Genomic DNA, 18,413 nt, shown 5'->3' with positions numbered 1-18,413 from the left:
CCTTCCCCTTCTGCCCCAGGCCTGGGGTGGACTTATGCCCACTTGCCTTCTTGTAGAGCTGCAACAGCCTCTTGCGTCTCCGTGTTTCATACTTGGAGGCTTTGGCAGGCTTGTGACTACCCTCTTCCAGCTCTGCCCTGGGGGACGGTGCCTTCTCTTTTCCTTAGCCTCCCCCCCCCCCCGGGGCAGCCCTTGGGGTGGTCACTAACCCTGGCTGTTCCTCTGCGCTTCTGGCTGGGCTGCTGTCCATCGCTGCAGGTGCTGGACTCCTGCCAGTCTCTTCCTGGTTGCTGGGTGCCACCATCTTGGACCACGTGGACCCTGCCGGCTTCAAAATGGCACCCGTGCCAGCAGAGGAAAAGGCGCGCTTTTTAAAAGTTTTCCTGTAGCAGCTTGTGCTTTATGGAGCTGCCACGGGCCTCCCCCGCCGCTCTCTTCACTCCCCTTTGCCTCTCTCTGCCGCTAGGGGATTCGCTCTGCCCGTGGACTCCCTCCGATGAGGTGAGCCACGTGGGCGATGGAGCGGGCGCTCCGCGGCGTTTGGAAAGCCGCGGTTCGCTGCTCAACCCAGTGGGGAGCAGCGGAGCACTCCAGCGCCTAGCAGAGCTTCCAGTGATGGGCTCACCTCCTGGGCGGGATCCTGCGCTGTCCTCTTCTGCCGATCGCCCTCCGGCACTTCTGGATCCCACGCGCAGGGCTTGCCTATGAAAGGCTTGTGCCCTCTGTTTCCTGCTTGCCCAGCTGAAATCCTTTTTCTGAGTGATACTTGTCTCACTCAGATGCCTGGGCAGCTTGCTGCCCCTAAGGGGGCTTTTGGCAATTTGTTCCTTCCACTCTGGGAGCTATTCAGCCCACTTTCGGTCGTTGCTGATTCTTCTTTTCTTCTTTTCTTTAGATTTCTTCCATCTTCCTGGAGCTCCAGGATGGCAAACCATCCAGTTGAGGACTGAGTCGATAACTGGGCGGTGCCTGGTGGGCCAGGGGCGTGTCCCAAGAGCTTATCTGACTCAGTCCAATCAGCTGGAGGATAAGGTCAACCTATCCTGGATACTCCTCCCCCCTCACTATGGAGAACAGCAGGAATAGAAGGAGATTAAAGTTAAAATGAGATGCAGCTGGTGAGGAATGCAAAATAGAATAACAATTTTGGGAAAAGTAGATCCAAAATAAAAGTAAAGTCAACTAGGATGTTGGTCTGTTATGCAGGAAAAATGGGAAGCAATAACAGGAAATAGGAAGAAGGTGGAACTGTTTAACATTCTCCTAGGCGCTACTTGGAGTGTCCAAGCACGGGGTTAACTTCAGCTTGCTGCCCAAGGACTGAGTTCAAAGTTTGTGTAGCCAGGCCTCTTGCTCCCCTCAGAGGCTCAGTTTAAAAAACTCAGTCACCCTAAAAGGACGCTTTTGGGGGAGTTCCAGCCCTTGAGCAACAGATTGGACTCTCCAAGTCAGTGTAGTGTAGCCTTTATTATTTTTGTCTTCAGTTAGGTTAGTTTTGCTTTAGCTTCTTTATTGTTTTTGGCTTCCAATCCATGCAAAGTAGGTATTACCATCAGACGCGTGAAACAGGCTGCATGGAGCGTGGCTGGCTTTCGTGCTGCTGTGTTTTCAGCAACACCGTGGGAGGCTCGTTTAGCGGCTGCTGACAAGCTCTTGGGGACAGGCAGTCAGGGTCCCCCTAAAGGCTGTCAGAGGACTGTTAGTCGGACATTCTCCTGAGTCTTCGGAATATCCGACAGGTTTCCCCAGTGCCACTCCAGGCGCGCAGCGGCCCTTTTGAAGACAGAAAAAATTGCCGCGCTTTATTTCTGAGGCGTTTCAAGCCGCTGCAGCCTGTTTCATTTGCAGATTGCCGCTGGGTGGGGTCTTAATCAGCTGGCCTCGTTCCGGGGCTCCAGACAGGCCTCCCCCTCCCCTGGACTTTCATCAAGCGGCCACAGGGATTTTGGCTATTGCCTGACCATTCCCTGGAATTTAGACATAGCGCGGATCTGCGAGCGCCTTGGACAAATCTGACCGGCACCATTTTGTCATGCCTCTGCCTCTTGCTGGGACATTAGCAACGTCTAGAGGTCCTTCTCTTCACGGCAATACCATCTTGGCCCTGAAGCTTCGTTCTTCGTGCCAGCTCTTACAGCCAGCCCTGTATCTGTGCCTCACATCATGGCCAGCATCGTGGAGGCTGAAGTGACTTCCCAGGCTGGCCCCACCGCTAGTAAGCGCAGCAGGCTCAATCCTGCTGCTAAGGGTGAAGGGGCTGGGTGTCCGTCCAAGGGAAAGTATACCAAGCCCAAAAAGGTGTCCAAAGCTGCTGAGAAGATGGCTGAGAGGCGTCAGAAGTCCCTTGAAAAACAATTTCAAAAGGCTCAAGCAGCTCAAAGACAGGCAGTAGCTCCCTCTCCGCCCAGGGAAGATGGGGCAGGTCCTTCCCTTCCCACTCCACAGCGAGAGGGGTCCCCTTCCCTGGCAGGTGATGAGGATTTTGGCTTTTCGCCCAATCTTTCTAGGGCATCTCTTGGGTCCCCCTGTCCTTCCCTGGCTGAGGAATCCCTGAATGACATATGCTCCATCATGGAGGAGGAATCCCTGCCTCCATCTGGGGCTGACTCAAGCCCTCCTAAGCATCAGAAACCTCAGCTGTCCAAGGAAATGCAGGATGTAGTTGCATGTGCTTGATGTATCATATATCACTTTACACTGCCTTACAGAACTATGAATGGCTCTTATTTTCTGGCGCCCCATTGTGCCAAATTTGTGAATTCCTCCTATTAAATAATGGATGAAATTACCTAAGTTGGTAATTAAATTATTTTTTCCTAAAGAATTAATACAAAGTTTTTGGAAGGTTGACCTATACTTTTGAGTCAATATTCATGGAACTTCACTGTAAATTGCAGTGATTTCAATAGAGTCTACTTACTTTTTAGGAAGAGATTCCTGAATCATCTCTCTAGATTTAATCAAGATCTATCATAATTCAGGAACAAGATACTGGGTTTTCATAAGTATTAAAAGTAGAATACAAATTAAGTGCATTTTGCTGTGCAAGTTTACTTTTTAGTAGCTTTCGATGTGGCATCCTTCTGGGTTGACTTTGGGAGTGGGAGGCACTGTGCTCTGGTGGTTAAACCTTGTTCCTCATTGGTGTTGATGGAAGTGAAGAGATTGTACCACAACACCACACATGTTGGGTGACCCAGGCTTTTTCCTTGCTGTTTAACATCTACATGCGTTTGCTGAGTGAGGTTATCCATTGTTTTGGGGTTTGATATCATCATTATACCAGTAATACCCAGCATTGTGTTTCAATCCTGGGCTGTGCAAATGAAGTTTTGAGCTACCCAGTTTCTGTTGCTGTTTTTTGTCTGTATAGGTAGAACAGGTTTTAGCTCAATCCTGTCAAGACTGAATGACTGTGGCTGTGGCCGTGGCTGTGGCTATTTGTTAGCCCCTCCTCTTCACAGACATTTTAATTGTAGGTGGTTGGTCGAGCTGAACTTCCTTCAAGACTAGGGCTTAACTTGTAAAGCATTATGGGCCAGTGTCTAAATGCTATTGCTTTTGCTACTGCCTTTCATGACAAAAAACTCAGTTATATAATGCATGGGTCCCCATTCCCCAGGCCACAGACTGGTATGGGTCCGTGGCCTGTTAGAAGCCAGCTGGCAGGTGAGTGAGCAAAACTTCATCTGCATTTGCAGTTGCTTCCCAGCTCTAGTATCACTGCCTCAATTCTACCTCAGATCATTAGGCATTAGATTCTCATAGAAGTGCGAACCCTACTGTAAACTGCACATGCAAGGGATCTAGATTGTGGGCTCCTCCTCCTCCTCCTCCTCCTCCCATTCGCCATGGAAAAAATGGCTTCCACAAAAGAGATCCCCGTTGTCGAAAAGGTTGAGGGCTATTGATCTAAAGGACTGTTTTTCTCCATTGTTTCTGCCCACCTGGTAATTGGGTAGAGTGGGTGCTCTCCAGGTCCATTCTGTTAAATGTTGTCACCTTATGCAGCTTAGCAAGTATGTTTTCTTTGTTGTGGCTCCATCCTCTGAGTTTATCCTAGAGTAAGGTGTCTTCTATCCTGGAGTTCCTCAATGCTTTTAAAACCTGGCTTTGGTGCCATGTCTGGGGTTAATATGTTCAGGGGACGGGTAGTTGTACTTCGTTTTAATGGTTACTCTAGTAGTATGGACTATTTTATTTTGCTTATGAATTACATTTGGTAAACTATCCATGTGTGTCTATATGAAATTAATAATAATCACTACACATAAAAATTGAAAATGATTGATACCAAACTCTTATTCTATTTAATTTGTGGTCATTGAAAAGTTAAAAAAAATAGCATAATTTCTCAGTGGAACATCTGCAATTGAATGAATTGAAAAGAACAACTGATTTTGAAGTCACACTCCTTTAAAAAACATTTGTTGCCTCTAGGAATGGTTTCCAGTGCAGCTTCCATCGTGGCATCTGCAAGGATCCAAATGATGAAGAATGTGTAACAATCTCATGCAAATGCCATGTTGTGTCAGAGGTTACGATGCAAGTACAAAAGGTGGCATTTGTGTGATGATACCTATGTTACTAGTTTGGGATTGTGTTTTGGGGATGCACCACTGTCTTTGAAATCACAGTATAAACTCAGATGTTTATTTTTTATTTCTAAATGAGGTGATACAAATGAAAAAAAAACCTATGCTTTGTAATAAAGGAACCAGAAGAATGATAAAATATTTTAAAGTTTGCCTGAGATTATTAGGACTATTTCTTCTAGTTTAAAATGTGGACATCCACATATGGGAGAAGTGTTCATTCTTTTCTTCTGCTATCAAGGTAGATAACTCATTTGCATTTACACCATTTTTAAACCACAGAAGATATTTTTTTGGTCAAAAGAATATTGAATTTATTTGAATTGGAGTAAATTCTAAATTGTAGAATACAGTGGCACCTCAGCATTCAATTGCTTCAAAACTTGTTCAGTTTGATACTTGATGCGTTTTGATACAAAAATCTCCAGGTACTTGTTGTTTGTTTGGTACTCTATGTGCTGTGATAGGAAAAGGGGGAGGGTCACAGAGGGCGGACAGGAAATCTTCCATACTGGGAAGGACGCTGACATAGGAAAAGGGAAAGTTAGTGACATAGGAAAAGGGACAGACAAGAAGTCCTTCCCAGCAGAAACAAAAGGTAACATGATAAGTCACATGGTTGGTTTGGCACTCGTTTTTAGTATTTTTTGCACTTCCCAGAACCAATTAACAACAAATACCAAGATATCACTGTAGTATATTTTAGTATATTAATGACACTATATTCTCCCCTACCACCAAAAGTATCCATCAGCCTTACTTAAACTAAGTCTTTATTTATATGATTTATACAGTCCTCCATTTCATATAAGTCATTTTGAGCATCTTACAAGATTAAAACAAACTTCCCAAACAGGCCACCCCTCACTCACCCTCACTCCTTCCCACCCAGCTCCCAAAGATAAAATGCTAACTTATCAATAGCAGTGGAGTTCTCATTTATCCCTCACCCAAATGCCTGGCAAAATGCTTTCTGCAGATTAATTGCAGGCTCCCTTTGTTCTTTGCAGCTATTCCTTTGTCTTACCCCTGGAGAATTCTTTTAGACTTGGTAATAATTTTCTGGGCTATGTAGGGTCGTTGTGCTGGAGGCAGAGGTTGAAAAAATGGCTGTTGCTGTGTAGCGACTCTGCATATCCCTCTGGATTCTGTTCTTGAAAATTAAAGCCCCAATAGCTATAATGTGTATTGGAAATGAATCAACAAATGAATGTTCCTTATTGTGAACATTCCAAGAAGACCTGATAGTATTTGCAAGGGGCATTGTAGCTTTATAGCTTTACTAGACAACACGTGACCCTTGAGTCATCCTTTCACAGATATTATCAGGTTCCTCAATGCGTTCACAATGGCAGAGCTTCTAATGTACTGCCTTCATTGGAAAAGCTGGGATAAATTCAAAGTTTGCCTTGAAAATAGCCCACATTGAACCGTATAGCACTGTCAAAAACATCAGCACAGGAATGTTATGTTACGTGATAAACTGTTTTATGATAATTTTTATGTCATAAAATATTTTACAAAATTTGCCAAATTTCAATTCACAGTAATTATGGATGTCAGATTTGGGTCCATTCTGTAACTTGGTCTATTTCAGGTACCTTGGTTCAAAAAGTGTCGTCCTGTGATGTACCGTTTTGTCCAGTTAAAGGTTACAAGAATCAGAATTTTAGTAATATATAGATATCAGTGGCTCCCAAGCTTTTGGGTACCAGGGACCCGTTCTGCAGATGGGAGGGGGCGTGGTTTCACATGCTGCCTACATCCCATGGATGGGGCTTCACTTGTTTGTGTGGCCCGACTTCAGGCATGCCACAGGCTGTGCCAGCCCATGGACCAGGGGTGTTGGACCCCTGATATAGATGGCTCCATCAGAAAGCCACAACACTGCTCCCTGTTTTTATGTGATTATTTTAATAGGGTTTGTTTTACTTGCATAATAACTAGCCAGTTTTGGCTGGTCTCAGAAATCTAGGCAAGGTCCATTCTGGTTAGCATTTGGAAAGAAGATTCTGGGAAATACCAAGGCTGCATAGGGCTGGGAAGTTTGAAAATAAAAAACAACTCTGGAAGAAGAAAATGACACTTATCTTGTTATTAACATGTCAAATACATGGAGTCTCCATTGGGAATTGAATTCCACAGAAGAGATTTTACATTTTCTATATTTTATTAATTGATTGTTATATTACCGAATGCAGGTATTATTATATTTCTGTGGAAGAGAAAATTCTATATTTGTTTTTTAGAAATGAAAAGAATCGTATCTTTATATGTAATATTTTGAAGTATGGTTCATTAAAATTGTTTTTGTGCAGTAGTTTTTTCAGAGGCTGATTTTAACATGAGTTTTTCAAGAAGTAACCTCCTTAGAACACTTGATTTAAAAAAAATAAATGTCAGTGAACATTAATAACTAAGTATAGTAGCTGCCCATTGGCAATCTTCATATTAATAACTTCTATTTAAATCTTCAACATCTTGTGCGGCAGCATAGTATTATGTTACTTTTTCCATGATTATGGCATTCAAGTTGTGCTACAGTCTTAACTGTGCAGGCATAAAATTGAATTGTTATAATTTATTGAATAAGATGAAAGTTACTGTTCAAATTTACTGGCTTCTTAAAGGCTTAGATTTCTTAAACTGAAATCTAGGAATAGTTGTGAAATCTGGCCAGGTAGGCAGGGTGTCCTTGAACTTCTAAATAAATGGGTTGTTACTATTGTTATTAAGTCTAAATCGCTCATAATGTTAAGTCAGAAAGTTTGCACATGCTTTGTAACATTAGCAACAAATTGTTTCCTTCTATCTGTTTTCCATTCTTTGTTAACCTGCATCCTCAGTTGCTTAGCAACCCACAAGATGAAACACTCGAGTTTCCTGTTGCATTTTATCTGGTTTTGCCCCATAGATTATACTACTAGTAGTGGTAAATTATGCTGTTGCAGCATTAAGATTGTTAATAGGAGCCCAAATCAAAACCATCTGATCAATATCAGCTTACCATCATTGGCTTAGAAACTCTAGAAGAAACTTGTTCTATCAACATCATGTCTATAATGATTTTGAGTCTAAAATAGAGGCATATTCAGAAAATGCCATACATGTAAAATACTCCACAAATATGAGTATATATGTAGAGCGTTGGTTATGTACTTATTTAATATATTTTAAAATAGATATAAGCAGAAATATTAGGAAACTAAAATGAGTATGAAATTAAAACAAATTATTTTCAGTAATTTAAATTGTGAATAGGACTTATATTACGATTGTTCACATTAGGCATTTTATTATGCCCTTACAATATACCACAGCATAATTTATCTATTGGTTTTTTTTTGAACTTCTAGAACTTGAGTTTTAAAAATTAAAATACTGAGAACTTTTTCTTTAGTTTTGAAAATGAATGAAAATGAACAAAATGTCAGAAATATGAAACAAATTGTTCAAATTTCTCTGAAAAGGATAAAACAGTGCACAAATTATTTAGAAATTCACCCATAAACAAAGTATGTATAATTTAGTTAATTGGGCAAAAACAAACATCCATGACATAAAATAGTTAATGTCTTTTCCAACACTTTTGCCTTTGTTGTATTGATCCTAAGGCTATGCCTGATCTGCTTTAGTTACTTGGATAAGAATTTATGAAAATGATCAGCATTCTACAAGCCTTCTTAGATGCATTGTGGCATTAACATTTTCTAGATGAAGTAAATATAACCCCTAATATTGTGCTCTTTTGTCAGCGTTTTATTGTAGATTTGAATGTAACACAAACATGTTCTGGGACTAAGCTTGCGACTGTCTTTAATAACCTTCATGTCAAGATATCTATAGCCAGTTAGATTTTGCTCTTGTACTGGAAATCACAGTGTGGTTACCAAACATGCACAGCTCAAAATAGGTCATGTGTTTGGCAGCTTGAGAGTTACACTGAAATAACCTTACTTTAAAAATAACCTTTTTTCCACTATAGGGTTCTTCTGTTCTTTTAGCATAGTCATTTTTTGAATATATTTGTCCTGGATGGCAGTTTCAGTTTCACCTAAATTTATAAAGTTGTTGTTTATTGCTTTAGGATACTGAATTTCAGTACTGAAAAATAAGCTGTGACGTTTTTGGTCATGCAAGATAAAATGCATTGTTTCAGTACAAGGATTGTCATCTCTTAGACTGTCCATGTGATATTATTTGTTCAATAAAACTTCCTTACGTATTTATATATTATAAATATGTCAGGTGCTTATTGCCTTTGGGTTTCTGCTAGTTAATGACCACAATAAAGCGATTTGTGGTACAATTCTATGATTCTGATTTCCCAATTTTTATATTATTTCTAGTTTGTTCCCTTACAATGTGGTATTCTAGAGCTTGAGAGTAGTCATTGTCTAAGGTAATAACTGAATCCTCCAATCATGCAGATTGTTATAGACAATCTATCATGAGTTAATTTATTTTGAATCCCCACATTAAAAGTGAGAAATTAAATTGGTTATTGTAATGAATGGTTTTAATTCACACTTTCTTTTCCTTTATTAATGGAATTGAGAACACAAAAGGACACAGTTCCTTGTTGAAGCCTCCCCAACATAATTTTTTCAGCTCTTAAATTGAAATTTGTGCTAAAATGAACACAGTGGCCACATCTTTCATTTGATAAGATTCTTGAGGTCATTTTCCAACAGCCTTGGCATGCACATTGCTACCCCGATAAAGCTTGAACAGGCAGTTCTTTCATTATCTACAATTATTTAATTTTAAAATGAATATGGTACTGAATCCAAATGGCTTAAGATTGCTTACAATCAAAATATAACATCAGTACCAGCAACGTACATAACAATATGTACGTTATAGCAGTGGTGGGTTTCAAATATTTTTAGAACCTCTTCTGTAGGTGTGGCCTGCTTTGTGGGAGTGGCTTGCCGGCCATGTGACTGGGTGGGAGTGGCTTGCCAGCCATATGACCGAGTGAGAATGGCTTGGCAGTCATGTGACTGGGTGCGGGTGGACAATTTATAAAATGTGGTGAAACTCACATAACAATGCTCTTGCTTAGCAACCAAAATGTTGGCTCAGAAACTCTGGCATTTGAAGCACGCAAATCTTAAAGCTGTCAAGTTACAAGACCCTTGCACCCCTAACACTTTAGAAAAAAACCCCCAGGGGTATTCAAACTTGACAGCTTTAAGACTTGTGGACTTCAACTCCCAGAATTCCTCCTCCAATCATGTTGGCTCAGGAACTCTGGCATTGAAGTGTGCAAGTCTTAAAGCTGCCAAGTTACAAGACCCTTTCACTCCTAACCCTTTAGAAAACAAACCCAGGGGTGTTCAAACTTGACAGCTTTAAGACTTTAAGGTTTATATAGGACTCTTAGAAGCAGGCCGAACGATTGGTGAGCCAGCCAATCAGTGAGCAGCAGGTGGGGCAAGCACGGTGCGGATGGGCAGGGGGAGGGAGCTAGAACCGGTTCTAAACGGCACAGTAGATTTGTGGAACCTCTTCTATAGAAGAGGTTAGAACTGGCAGGAACTCACTCCTGATATATACCTTAGAGTTGCATGCCTATTTTCAAGAGTGCAAATTGCTGAGTGAACATTACCTCTGTATTCATTTCAAATAGGCAAAATATTTGGAGAAAGTTTGGTTATCTTATTGTGTGCTATGTGTGCATTGGAAATGGATATTGTACATTTCAAAGTTTTAATGCCTCATATATGCATACAAAATCGGTAGCCTTCCACAATTGTTGGATTTTAGCTCACAGCAGCTCCAGCCATTACATCCAGTCATAAATTGAGTCTGATTCTGTACTCCATTTTGTGGCTTGTGGAGGATTTCACTTCATTTCTAAATCTACTGCTATAATTGACTTCAGACGATCATTTGAGGTCATTTACTTGCTAATTTTAGCCCACAGTCAGAGTCCTTTTCCAAATGTAACTTGTATAACCAAGACTGATGGCAAAATTCAGATTCATATGGTTTTTGATTGAATTTATTCTGCTAATATGAATAGTTATTAGTGTTTTGAAATAAATCTCATATCTAACTGCCCAGAGAAATAATTTACACAAGTTCTGGCAATGTGATAGATTCCTTTAGGGAACCCCATGAAATAGGTAAAGGTGAGACAGAGAAATATATTGCTGATTATATTTTGTACTGGCAGTGAGATTTCAAATTTTTGTCTAGTTGGGAAAAGAAAGAGCTAGATTTCTGAGGAACCCAGGAAACCAAGAATAGCAAAACCAACAGACACAAGGTGTGAAAAAGTTAACCCTATTATACTAGATTGATCAGTTGAAATTCTATTATTTCTAAACTTTGCTTTTGTATTGGAAAATAGTCTAAAGTGGATTAAATAAATGAATCATGTTTTCATATAAAATTCTCATAATTTTGGCAATTAACAATTTTTAAATAAATTTGCTTGAAAAAATTCACCATGTAGGTAGTTCTTGTTTAGTTATGACAATTGCATAATACTAAATGGAAAACCATGTGACTGCTTAAGATTTTACTGCAGCTTTCCTTCCCCCCTCCCCCCTCTTTGAAATGCTTACCTAAGTCCTCAGATAATTAGCAAGAAGGGAATTAATGTTTGTATTTACATTCATTCCGCAAGAAAGAATTGCAAGAGAAAAAGCAGGTATACAATGGGGAATACACGCCAAAAGGAATGCATAGCCTGAAGTGTGTTAGGCAAAAATCCTGCATTGGTACATTCCTTACAATGAATATTACCCATTATGTTCTTGCTTTCTCTCTTTTTGTCCCTTCCTCTCCAATCTCTCTGATCTGTGAAAGGGGGGGGGGGAGGGGGGGAGAAAACAGTGAGGCATAGGACAATACATGCTAATTTACTGTAATAACAGTGTAATAAGAGTTGGAAGTGACCTTGGAAATCTTCTAGTCCAAGCAGGAAACCCTGCATCATTTCAGAGAAATAGTTGTCCAATCTCTTCTTAAAAACTTCCAGTATTGGAGCATTCACAGCTTCTGGAGGCAAGTACTGTAGTTCCACTGATTAATTGTTCTAACTGTCAGGAAATTTATCCTTAGTTCTAGCTTGGTTCTCTTCTTTTACAATACAATACAATACAATATAATACAATACAATAGCAGAGTTGGAAGGGACCTTGGAGGTCTTCTAGTCCAACCCCCTGCCTAGGCAGGAAACCCTATACAGTTTCAGACAAATGGCTATCCAACATCTTCTTAAATACTTCCAGTGTTGGGGCATTCACAACTTTTGGAGGCAAGTTGTTCCACTGATTAATTGTTCTAATAACTGTCAGGAAATTCAGAATAGCTTTTGAATAGTTTCCATCCATTGCTTCTTGCCCTGCCTTCAAGGGCTTTGAAGAATAGCTTTTTTCTCCAGAAATTTATTTGTTTTATCAGTATCAGGAATAACATTTTAAAGATTAGGCTAGAAGACCAAAGTTAAATTCAGTATTCATAATACATTTTAGTAGTTCTGTTCCTGTTGTATATTTAATTATATTCTACATAGAGGGGCTCCATAGATAGTTGAATAATGGAATATCAGATCTGTTGTAGGACAATTAGTGTTTCTAGTATCTGCTACCTTGAACTCCCTGAGGAAAGTTATACTAGGAATGTGATATTAAATAAACTACATATTTGGCCTATACACTAAATGTTATAGAACAGTAAATTTTAATTGACTTTTTTCCTTTGGTAGATGCTACTTCAAATGAACAACAGCTCCTCTTCTGTCAGAAATTACAGCAGTGCTGTGTATTATTTGATTTCATGGACTCTGTCTCTGACTTAAGGAGCAAAGAAATTAAAAGAGCAACACTGAATGAACTAGTGGAATATGTTTCTACAAATCGTGGTGTGATTACTGAATCAGCATATTCAGAAATTGTAAAAATGGTAAGTAAGTCATGTGAACTATAACTCCTTTGAAAGGATTTAGAAATGATTTTTTAAAAAGATTTCTCTGTCTTCTGAGTTGCTTTTTTATGGAGATTAGATAGTGTTTTTGCTGTTAATCTCCTGTAGTTAATCTTTAACATTAAAATTGGTCTAAAGGGTGATTATTTTTTCATACCAACAAATAGCTTGTTCAATTATTTATTATATAAATGGAACAAGTTTCATACTGGGGTTACTTTTTCACTTGGATTCAGTTTAGATATCAGTAGGACCCAATGGAAACTCTGATAATATTAATTAATATTAGAAGCATACATTCAGAAAAACTGAAATAAAACTGAATATTTTATGTACCTTCCTACAGTTCTGCTGTACTGCATTTTGGTTCTTGCTTGTTCAATACCTTGTGACATCCAGTCCCCTTCATCTTTGCACCATCAAAGTTTAGTTTTAGTAGTGCGACGGATAAAAATCAGTGATACAGTTTATTATCACATTCAGGAGGAAAACAATGAATGTGATAATAAGGCTTACTATGGTTTAAAGAGCCTTGTTGTATAATTTGGAAATATGAAAATCTGTGAAGCTCTCTTGATCTGTAATATAAGTTTTTTATTTTCCATAATCATGCAGCTTATCAGTCTTCAATTTGGCAAGAAACAAAATAAATCAAAATAATACTCCTCCCCCACAATATTTAAGTGTGGCTTCTGGTCATCAAAATGTTGAGTATGCTGGTAGATATTGCCAAATCTCTGAATTCAATTCTCCTTTCTGGGAGTCTGGTGGCCTAGAACTAAAACAAATTAAAGTAAAGCTAGCTATCTAGCTAATTGTGAGGTTAACTAAAAGTTCCTAATACTTCCCTTTTAGGAGTATAGAGTATTTGGATCTGAAGTGCTGCTTGTTTAAGGAATCATTGACAGCTAGTGAACACTGTACCCACTGTAGCTTTCCTACTTGAGATCTGAACTGTTCCTTCAGAAACTGTTGTCTCATTGATGTACCTTACTACATCCAGAACCAGTTTTGTCCTCAACTTGGTTTTGTAAATGACATTTTGGAAGAGAAAGACATGGAATGATCAAAGGGAGTAATCAGAATTGCACTTTGCTTTTTTCCTGTGCGCTACTTGGAGAGTCAAGCAAGGGTTAAATTCTGTCCTTCTGCCCAATGGACTGGATTGAAATTTCTGACCACGCCTCCTGGTCTCCTGGTATGTTCAGTTTTTCAATTCAGTCCATTGCCCATTAGGACGTCTTTTCTCTCTCTGAGATTTTTTCTAAATTTACCTTTATTATCTGTATCTTTTTAAGTTTTTTTCCCTTTATTTCCTTAATTAGTTCTTTAAATTCAGGTCAGAGACTTTTCTTTGCAGGTTTCAGACCTTTCAAGGAGCCGACAGAGCACCTTTGATTCCCCAGGCATTCCAGAGTTTTTTCCGGGCTCTGGGAGGCAACCGACTGGCTCTTTATTGCTGGGGCTCGTCCATTTGGTGATCCGCGCGGCAAGATGCGCCAAGACATTGTCAGGTTTTCTCCAGCGACTAAGAGCCGGCCAGCAGCCGGTTTTCCTCCATGCGGAGCCAGAACAAAGTGGTTGTCTTCTGGGTGCTGCCATTTTGGCCGGCCCCTTCCGGTGACCATTTTGGGGCACCAAACTTCCCGCCTTCTGCTCTGTTTGCCGCATTCTTCGACAACAGTTGGTGAGAGCCCGAACAGTGAGTGGAACGTTCTCTCTCACAGTGGCGGGTTACCAGGCAAAAATTTCAGAGGTCTTTGGCCGCGGCCATCCTCTATGCATCGCCTTTCAATTCCTGATGGCATCTCACATCATCTCTTCCCCCCACAGCGCACACTTGCCCATCTATCAATGGACTTGGCGGCAATCAATCCATCTCTAAGCCCGGCGAGCACAGCACCCATATTATTCACCATGGCAGATGAAATCTCCTTGGATTCTCTTCTGGCAGGCCAGTCCTCTAATCAGATGGGGCCCTATCTCAGGAAGGCGGGCAGAGCTGCAAGGGAGGCCATTGGGGTGCCTAGGGCCACTAATCCTTACTCCAGAAAACCTACGAAGGCACAGAAAAAAGATGCTATCAGGCACCAGAAAGCCCTGGAGAAGACATTTGCAAAGGCCCAAAGGCAGGTTGTGGCACAAGTCCAACAGCCAGATCAGCCAGGAAGCCCTATTGGTCAATATCTAGTGGCGGGTCCTCCTCCTCCTTCCTTATTGGAGAGTGAAGTTTTTTCCCGGGATGTCTCCCTATCTGGGGGGTCCAGGTCTCCTTCTCCCTCCCTGTGTGTGTGTGTGTGTGCTGATTTATTTGAGTGTGAGTTGGTCTCCGAGAGAGAGGGCTCTCCTTCCCATGTTCCTCTAGCCAGAGATCCCACACTCAGACCCACTGTGACGGGGAGCAGCCCAGTGGAGGACCAGGGCCCGGGCCTATCAGCAGAAATGAGGGAAATCATCTCTGCAGCAATCAACCAGGGGATAGCTGAGGGCCTCCAGAGGCGCGAACTGCAACCACAAGTTCCCCATCCTCTTTACCTGTTCCACAGCCCCCTCCAGTCCCATTGGCCCCTCCAGTCCCACATGCCCCTCCAGCCCTGCAACCCTCTCAGGGTTCCTGGGAGTGATCCCACAGGCCTCTCTCTCCACCTCCATCGCTGGCCAGTGCTGACTCAATGTGGGATGAGGCAGATGTTGGAGGTCCGATGATGAGAACATCATCCCGGACAAACCGGCCTTTACTGGCTTGTTCCAACCATCCTTGTTTAAGGCTATTCTATTTAAAACCAAGGTGTCCATCCACATGGAGGTGGAGGTTTCCCCAGACCAGGCTGCTGCGGATCCCACGGACCACAGTAAAGGCCTGTTTAATGAGAAGGTTCCCACCCAGGAGATTGTTCCTTCTCCCAAAATCTTTAAAGACGTAGTCCAGCACCAGTGGGTCCAGCCTTGGACTCTGGCCACTCCGGGGGGAAATGACAAATGCCTTTACTCAGTGGATCCCACCATGGAGGAGCTTCTTAAGCTTCCTTCCGTTGATCCTCCAGTTCAAGCTCTCACTTCCTCTTCAGTGCTGCCACCTGACCTTCTAGAGGGGCTTAAGGCGGATGACAAAAGAGCTGAACGGGCTTGCCACAAGACCCATCAGGCAGCAGCTTGGGCCATTAAGGCAGCCACCTCCGCCTCATTCTTTAATGGGGCCATTATAGCCTGGCTTTGCCTAGACTCCTGGCAGGGGACGCCAGACTGCGGCACGACATAAACAAAATTGTGGCCGTGCTGGAATACTCTGCAGACTCCACCCTTAACGCTGAGAACTTTGCCTCGCGGGCCATGGCCTCTAATGTCACCTCTCGTAGGCTCCTCTGGTTCCGGCACTGGAATGCGGACATGCGTTCAAAATGGAAGCTTGCATCTGCCCCCTTTAAAGGGGGCAAGTTGTTTGGGAAGGCCCTTGACTCAGTTTTGATTGAGGATAAATGGAAGGTGATGCCTTCGGTTTCCAGGAAACCGAACCTCAGGTTGTCCTCCTTCTCCCGCAGGCAGACTTCCCACCCAGCTGATCCTCTGACCAACAATTCCTCCTTTCGGTGTTCCTATGCTCAGGGGACGGATCGCAATCAGGTTAGGCAGCCATTTCGGGATAGGGCCTGTCGGCAGCCCTACTCCTGTCATCCCTTTCGGGGAGGGTCTGGAAACAAACCCTTCCATCAAAACAAGTGACCACCATTCCAATCCTCCCATTGGGGCGTGGCTGCAACTCTTTGCCGCCCGGTGGGAGGAGATTACCTCGGATGCGTGGGTGCTCCAAACGATTCGGGTAGGCCTCACTCTGGAATTTTTCTCTCTCTCCCACGCACCACTTCATTTGTTGCCCGACTCCCAGGTGTTCCACCAAGTGGTGCCTCATGGAGGCCGAGATCCATCATCTTAGGGAGATCAGGGCCATGAAAACAGTTTCCCCGGAGCAAGAACGCAGGGGGTTCAATTCCATTCTATTTCTAGTGCCCAAAAGCTCGGGGGTGGGGGGTGGAGAGCGATACTAGATTTGAAGAAGCTGAACCAATATGTAGCCTACAACAAGTTCAAAATGCAGTCCCTCCAATCCATCTTGGGCTGCATTCGACAGGGGGACTTCTTAACATCAATAGACTTGAAGGTGGCGTACTTACATGTCCCCATCAGACTCGAGCAGAGGCGCTACCTAAGATTCTTCTACGCGGGGTCCCACTTTCAGTACAGGGCTCTTCCATTCGGCCTGTCATCAGCCCCATGGACATTTATAAAGATCCTGTCTGCGATTGCCGCCCACTTAAGAACATGATCCACTTACAGTGCTACCTAGACAACATATTGATTCAGTCGTCATCGCTGACTCAAGCAGCACAAGTTCTACGCATCACCATGCGGACGTTACAGAACTATGGCTTTACCATCAACCTCGAAAAGAGCCACTTGGCTCCAGTCACCAGGAATCTGCACCTGGGGACCGTGATAGACACTTCATCTTGCCAAGTCTTCCTGTCACCAGACTGCGTTGAAAGTCTCCGAGAACTGGTCCAAAGTGTCCGCCTCTCCCCCAGCACTCGCATCATCACCCTGTCACAGTTGCTGGGGAAGATGATCTTGTGTCTCTCGATCATTCGTTGGGCGAGACTCCACATGAAAGATCTGCAATGGTTTCACCTGCCAATGCAGAGGGCGAAGATCAGCAATTCACCGGTCAAGGTACGTCTACCTACCAAAGTCCTTCGGTCGCTCTGGTGGTGGCTGTCCCCAGCCCTCCTGAAAGGGACCTATTTCAAGGAACCACCCAGGCTGACGGTCACAACCGATGCCAGCCTGTTCGGCTGGGGACTCACTTGCACATCCTAGTGGCTCAAGGACAGTGGTCAGCTCATGACCTCTTGCACAACATCAATTGGTTGGAGCTGAGGGCGGTCAGACTAGCGCATCAGAGGTTCCAGCACAACATCCAGCATCACCATGTCCTTGTCCTCACCGACAATGTGGCAATGAAGGCGCACATAAATTGCCAAGGGGGTACCAGGTCCCGGTACCCTCATGACAGAAACGGAGGCGATTTGCTGGTGAGCGGAATGTCATCTACTATCCATTCAGGCTGAGCACATCTCCGGGGTGAAAACGTACAGGAGGACTGGCTGAGCCGCACCATACAAGACAATTCGAAGTGGCGCCTCCATCTGCACCTATTCCACCAATTATCTCAGAGGTTTGGTCATCCCCTGGTCGACCTATTTGCCACTCTGGAGAACGCTCAGCTCCCCCAATTTTTCACCAGGTTCCAGTGTCCCCGGGTGGAAGGGGTCGATGCTCTCTGATGCCCCTGGCCTCCGGAACTACTTTACGCCTTCCCTCCACTGGTGCTCATTCCCAGACTGATCAGGAAGATTCTAGAGGAGCAGGCAGAGGTTCTTGTGGTGACTCCATATTGGCCTCGGTGGACTTGGTTTGCTGATCTGACTTGCCTTTCCATCGAATAGCCCTGGAGGATTCCTCAGGAGTCGATCTCTCTCAGCCAGGGAGCGGTTACACATTCGGAGCCCCAGTGGCTCAAGCTAACCATATGGAACTTGAGAGGGACCTCCGGAGGTGAGCCAACTATTCTACCAAGGTCATCAACACCATCCAAACCTCCAGACGACCCTCCAACACACGGATCTATGATGCCACCTGGGCCACCTTTGCTAGTTGGTGCACGAAGCGTCATCTTCAATTAACAGCTGCTTCACTTCCTCAAACTCTAGAGTTTGTACAGGAGGGCCTTGATAGAGGGCTAGCCACTAACACCTTGTGACTCCAAGTCGCAGCTTTGTCCACCGTGCTCTCACATGGCAACAATCAACCGCTCAGCAGGCA

The 18,413-nt window shown here is 43.1% G+C and overlaps 1 protein-coding gene across 1 annotated transcript in view; it reads left to right on the top strand.

Moving 5' to 3' along the window:
• The window catches only part of PPP2R5A (protein phosphatase 2 regulatory subunit B'alpha), a 54,405-nt gene that overhangs the window by 11,092 nt on the left and 24,900 nt on the right, over positions 1-18,413 (top strand). Inside the window, exon 2 of the mRNA XM_081944172.1 lies at positions 12,319-12,515. Within this exon, the coding sequence (XP_081800298.1) occupies positions 12,319-12,515 (197 nt within the window). The remainder of the gene's footprint in view (positions 1-12,318; positions 12,516-18,413) is intronic.

The sequence above is a fragment of the Natrix helvetica genome (assembly GCF_964273705.1).
Source record: "Natrix helvetica genome assembly, chromosome: 2".
Taxonomy (NCBI): domain Eukaryota; kingdom Metazoa; phylum Chordata; class Lepidosauria; order Squamata; family Natricidae; genus Natrix; species Natrix helvetica.
The sequence above is the reverse complement of the archived record's forward strand: the minus strand, read 5'-3'. Positions and strand labels throughout refer to the sequence as shown.